Source organism: Miscanthus floridulus, chromosome 10 (genome assembly GCF_019320115.1).
Source record: "Miscanthus floridulus cultivar M001 chromosome 10, ASM1932011v1, whole genome shotgun sequence".
Classification (NCBI taxonomy): Eukaryota; Viridiplantae; Streptophyta; class Magnoliopsida; order Poales; family Poaceae; genus Miscanthus; species Miscanthus floridulus.
The window spans coordinates 58,568,621-58,574,444 of NC_089589.1; the positions used below are offsets into that span (position 1 = coordinate 58,568,621).

General features: G+C 56.9%; 1 protein-coding gene across 1 annotated transcript; it reads left to right on the forward strand.

Moving 5' to 3' along the window:
* Nucleotides 1-642: 642 nt before the first annotated feature.
* LOC136484732 (uncharacterized) lies at nt 643-3,003 on the forward strand. The gene has a single exon (XM_066481677.1). It carries the CDS (start codon nt 645-647, stop codon nt 2,646-2,648), a length of 2,004 nt encoding a protein of 667 aa, XP_066337774.1. The 5' UTR covers nt 643-644; the 3' UTR covers nt 2,649-3,003.
* The last annotated feature ends 2,821 nt before the right edge of the window (nt 3,004-5,824 follow it).

The window sequence follows — 5,824 nt, forward strand, 5'->3', positions numbered from 1 at the left end:
CGAATCCGTGACCTACAACATGGCCGTTGTTCGAAGGAGACTTGGTGCTTTTACCGGTGGTGTTTTCACCGGGATTTTGTCAGGTTTCCCTTGGAGGTTATGGATCAACTTGCTCCTGCATGCGGGCTGGTGTTCTTGGATCCCCTTTGTGGGATTGTTCCTTGTTGGCTGGAGCTTGCCGGTGATGCGACTGGCATCTGTTTTCCGGTGAAAGTGGGATTTGTTCGGGGTGTTCAACGGTTAAACAGCATGACATGCTGCTGATGGCTTCAAAAATCAAGACTTGTTGTTGAATCGGGAATCAACCGGAAGCTTCATTCAGGATCTTCTTCATTGCGGGAGATGGACGAGGACCCGGCTGCGGCAGCGATGGTCGGCGATGGCAACGGGCACTGGATGCTCCTGTAATGGACTTATGTGTAATTTTATTTTCTTTCAGGGGTACCCGGTCAGAGGTTTGGTTCTAAGGGTTCTGTATCAATAAAATCCAACCCTTTCTCAAAAAAGAAAAAAACCAATAGCAGAGAGAAAAAGCTGGCCTGTGACCAACGCTGGGGCTCAGGCAGAAAAAACCTGCCCGAAGCCCGGAACTGAGCTAGCACGCTCTGCACGCCCCGTACCAAATCGATGGGCATATTCGATGCATGACAGGTCTGGTGATATTAAACGGGCCTAGGAACTGGGCCCATGTCGGTTCCGAAGAGTTTCCTTTTCCTCTACGCCTCGACGGGCAACAGGCTACGGCACCTTCTGGAACACCGGCAAGCGGCAACCGGAGAATTTGCCGAGAGGACGGCAACGCTCAGCCATGCCGTGCGGTTGCAGTTGCAGGCACAATTAACTTGCTGGCGACGGACTCCGCGCCCCTCCTGCCGGGCCGTTCTCGTCGCGCCGTGCGCGGCCACAACGGCGCATTCGATGCTCTGGGCCGCCGTGGTTGTTGCAGTGCCTTTACTTCCCGCCACAGGACTCTGGCAAACACAAGCTGCATGCGTGCAGTTCACCGTCCGCCTCCCCCACCGGCCACCGGCACATGTCTCGCTCTCTTCCCCTCCGGCACGGCCCACCACGGCGTGGCCTTAATCTTGATTAATGCCATCCGCGCGGTCCCCGTCGCACCGCCAACGAGAACCCACTACCCACCCGCCGCTAGCTGCCGGGCTGCCGGCGGCGAAGGCGCGCGTCTCCCCGCTGACACCTCGGCCTCGCCACGAGTCCTTCCTCGTAAATATCACGACAGAGAGAGAACCGCCCGGCGCGCGACCTGTGCGTGTGGCCACGCGACTGACAGGTCGTCGAGCACCCGGTCGGCTCCACATGTCAGCGACCGTACGTGCGTCTACTGCCCTGTCCCTGTTCCGCAATCCCATCAGGACCCCAACACCAGGATCATGTCTCCGCCTCGCTCGCTTGTTTTAAGCACGCACGGGAAGACGGAAGAAGACGACGACGGGTGGACGCTTGGACAAACACAGCCTTGTCACTCCCGCTCGATTCGAGGAGTGAGGAGTCCAACGCCACACGAACTCCTCCGCGCGTGCGGCCGGCCGGTGGCCATGGGGGAAGCCGCGGATCCAGCTCTGGCGGCGGTCCAGACGGCGACGGCGAAGGGGAGGGTGGCGCCGCCGATGTCGTGGCGGACGCGGCTCTCCGTGCTGGCCGCGGGGTACGTCACCGACGCCACGCGCCGCGCCGACGGCACCGTGAACCGCCGCCTGCTGGGCGTGCTCGACAAGGGTGTCGCGGCGTCCGCGGCCCCGCGCAACGGCGTCGCCTCGCGGGACGTCACCATCGACCCGGCCGTCCCCCTCCGCGCGCGCCTCTTCTACCCCTGCGCCGCTCCCACCGCCGCCGAAGCGGAGGCGGAGGCGGAGCGCCCGGCGGCGGTGCCCGTCGTCGTGTTCTTCCACGGCGGCGGCTTCGCGTACCTCTCCGCGGCGTCCCCGGCCTACGACGCCGCGTGCCGCCGCATCGCCAGGCACGCCGGCGCGGCCGTGCTGTCCGTCGACTACCGCCGCTCGCCCGAGCACCGCTTCCCCGCCGCCTACGACGACGGCTTCGCGGCGCTCCGCTTCCTCGACGACGGCGGGCCCGACGTACGCGGCCCCGGCGCCCCGCCGGTCGACGCCGCGCGGTGCTTCCTCGCGGGGGACAGCGCGGGCGGCAACATCGCGCACCACGTGGCGCGCCGCTACGCGCTGGACCCGTCCGCCTTCTCCAACCTCCGCCTCGCGGGCCTCATCACCATCCAGCCCTTCTTCGGCGGCGAGGAGCGCACGCCCGCGGAGCTGCGGCTCGTGGGCGCGCCCATCGTCTCCGTGCCGCGCACCGACTGGATGTGGCGCGCGTTCCTGCCCCACGGCGCCGACCGCGACCACGAGGCGTCGTCCCCCGAGGGCGCCACCGCGGGCATCGACGCCGCCGCCGCCGCCGGTTTCTTCCCGCCCGCCACGGTCGTCATCGGCGGGTACGACCCGCTGCAGGACTGGCAGCGCCGGTACTGCGACGCCTTGCGCGGCAAGGGGAAGGAGGTGAGGGTGCTGGAGTACCCCGACGCCATCCACGCCTTCTACGTGTTCCCGGAGTTCCCGGAGTCCAGGGACCTCATGCTACGGATCAAGGAGATCGTCGCCGGCAGCAGCAAGTGACCGGCGACGGACGGACGGCGTGGCATCTACGGCGTCGGCGCGCGCAGCTGTCGCGGAGATGCTTCTGCAAGCAGAGAGGGGATTAGGTTGGTGGATGCGTCTGGGATTGTGTTGAGTGACTGGGGTCAGTGACGTGGACTGGGACGGTGGTGTCTGGTGTGACGTGGTTCTCATCATGCAACCCGTGTGGGACGCGTCACAGTTGCACTAGTGCGAGATCATGATGACCATCGAAAATGGTCTTTGGCTTGTCATGGACGCGGCAGCAGGCATATGAATAACCATATTTATGCCACGTGGTGTTCGGGTGTGTTTGTTTCATGGGATATCACGGATGAAATAGAAATATTCTAGACGAAGTCTGTTTGGTTCCACAGATAAGCTAGGCATGGATATTCAGAACATGTTATATTTCTCTTAGATGTATATCTCGGTCACTAGAAAATGACCGGACAAGCTTATCCACGGTCGGTGTGGACACGCGGGAGCACGCGCACAATTTCCTCACCTAGTCACCTCCCATTCTTATCTTCACCGTCACCACTCCCCTCCAAACTCCTCTCTCTCCACTCCTGCTCTGTGCTCAGGGCGGTGCTCCTCACCTTGCCCCACCATTCGACTCCCCCGCCGTTTGACTCTCTCCATCAGGCACTTCTAAAGAAGGTCGGCAGGGTTCACTATGAAGCCTTTCAAAGGTTCGTCTAACAAGTTAGGGCCGCTAGGTTTCTATGACCTTCAAATGTAGAGCTCCCCTTTCGACAGGCACAATGACGCGCAACCTATACACTGACGGACAGAGGCCGCACTATATCCAACCTGGAACACACCCCTCTTGCGTCATAAAGGTATCCTGACGGGTGGGCCAGGTGAAAGGTCCTAATATGGCTAGAGGGGGGGTGAATAGCCTATTTAAAAATCTACAAACTGACTAGAGCAATTTGATTAGTATAACAAATAGCGAAATACAAACTTGCTCTAGCTCTAAAGGGTTGCAAGCCACCTCTCCAACAATTCTAGTTGCTATGATCACTAGACACATAATTTGCTATGTTACTACTCACTAAGAGCTCTCACACTTGCTACACTAAAGAGCTCCACTAGATGAACTTAAAACAACAAAGCAAGCTCTCAATTTTAATTACACTAAAGAGCTTGCTATAACTAGTTTGCAAGAATATAAATGAGTGAGGAGGGTGATTATACCGCCGCGTAGAGAAGTGAACCAATCACAAGATGAATGCTTAGTCAATCACCGAGAGAATACCAAAGGGCAAGAGACAACCGATTTTCTCTCGAGGTTCACGTGCTTGCCAACACGCTACGTCCCCGTTGTGTCGACCAACACTTGGTGGTTCGCGCGACTAAGAGGTGTTGCACGAACCTCGTCCACACAATTGGACACCGCAAGAACCTACCCACAAGTGAGGTAATTTAATGACACGAGTAATCCACTAGAGTTACCTTTCGGCGCTCCGCCGGGAAGGTACAAATCCCCTCACAATCACCGGAGATGTCCACGAACAATCACCAACTCGTGTCAATCCTCCTCCGCCGCACCAAGTCGTCTAGGTGGTGGCAACCACCAAGAGCAACAAGTGAATCCCGCAGCGAAACACGAATACCATGTGCCTCTAGATGCAATCACTCAAGCAATGCACTTGGATTCTCTCCCAATCTCACAATGATGATGGATCAATGATGGAGATGAGCGGGTGGGCTTTGGCTAAGCTCACAAGGTTGCTATGTCAATGAAAATGGCCAAGAGAGTGAGCTTGAGCCGACCATGGAGCTTAAATAGAAGCCCCCACGAAATAGAGCTGTTGTACCCCTTCACTGGGCACAACGCGGGGGACCGGAAGCTCCGGTCATATTGATCGGACGCTGGACCTTAGCGTCCGGTCGTGGGATGCACATCACGTGTCCCCTCTCTTCAAATGTCGATCGCCCGATCTCAACGGTCAAGTGATGACCGGACGCGTCGCTAGAAAGTGACCGGACGCAGGACCCCAGCGTTTGGTCGTTTCCAGTAAGGTTCCAAACGCGAAATTTCACGACTGGACGTGTCTGGTCATGCCCGACCGGACTCTCCCAGCGTCCGGTCACTCAATGTCTCATCTGTGCGCCCCATGTCAGCGTACGTTAGCACTGACCGGACTCAGACCCTGAGCGGCCGATCAAATTTCGCGCCAGCGTCCGGTCACAAGATCGAGTCGCGAGCTCACTGCTGTCACTGATCGGACGCTGAACCCAGCGTCCAGTCACTCGTGACCAGCGTCTGGTGTAGTCTGTAAAACCCTGTCTTTTCTGTATAGGGCGCCGATGGCACCGTCGGACTGTCCGCACTGTACGGGCGGACACTCCGCCGGTGAAGTTTCATACCCTTGCTCAAATGTGCCAGCCACCAAGTGTATCACCTTGTGCACATGTGTTAGCATATTTTCACAAATGTTTTCAAGGGTGTTAGCACTCCACTAGATCCTAAATGCATATGCAATGAGTTAGAGCATCTAGTGGCACTTTGATAACCGCATTTCGATACGAGTTTCACTCCTCTTAATAGTACGGCTATCAATCCTAAATGTGATCACACTCTCTAAGTGTCTTGATCACCGAAACGAAAAGGCTCCTACCATTTATACCTTTGCCTTGAGCCTTTTGCATTTCTTTTACTTCTTTTCCAAGTCCAAGCACTTGATCATCACCATGCCATCATCATCATCATGACATGATCTTCATTTTCTTCATCACTTGGAGTAGTACTACCTATCTCATAATCACTTTGATAAACTAGGTTAGCACTAAGGGTTTCATCAATTCACCAAAACCAAACTAGAGCTTTCACCAGGCGCTCGGCTGCACCGCGCGAAGAAGCGGCGTGGGAAAAAGAAAAGAGGGGCGCGTGGTGGGCCTTCAGCGAACTGGGCCAGCGTGGAGGAAAAGCCACGACGCGGGAATAGAAGGAGAGCGGTGGCCTATGGAGAGGAAGGAGCGGGCCGCAAGCAAAGCAGGCCGACTGGGCCAGCGGGAGGAGCGAAGCCGAGTGGGCTAAAAGCGGGGGAAGGGAAAAAGAGAAGGGAAATTTGTTTTTTCCTTTTCTAATTTTTCCAAGCAAATTTCAAAATATAAATTCAACACAATTTGAAGTTTGATTTCAAATCACACCACTTCAAAAATTA

Coding starts and splice junctions, on each gene's coding strand:
- LOC136484732 (XM_066481677.1), top strand. CDS start 645: ATGACAGGTCTGGTGATATTAAACGGGCCTAGGAACTGGGCCCATGTC.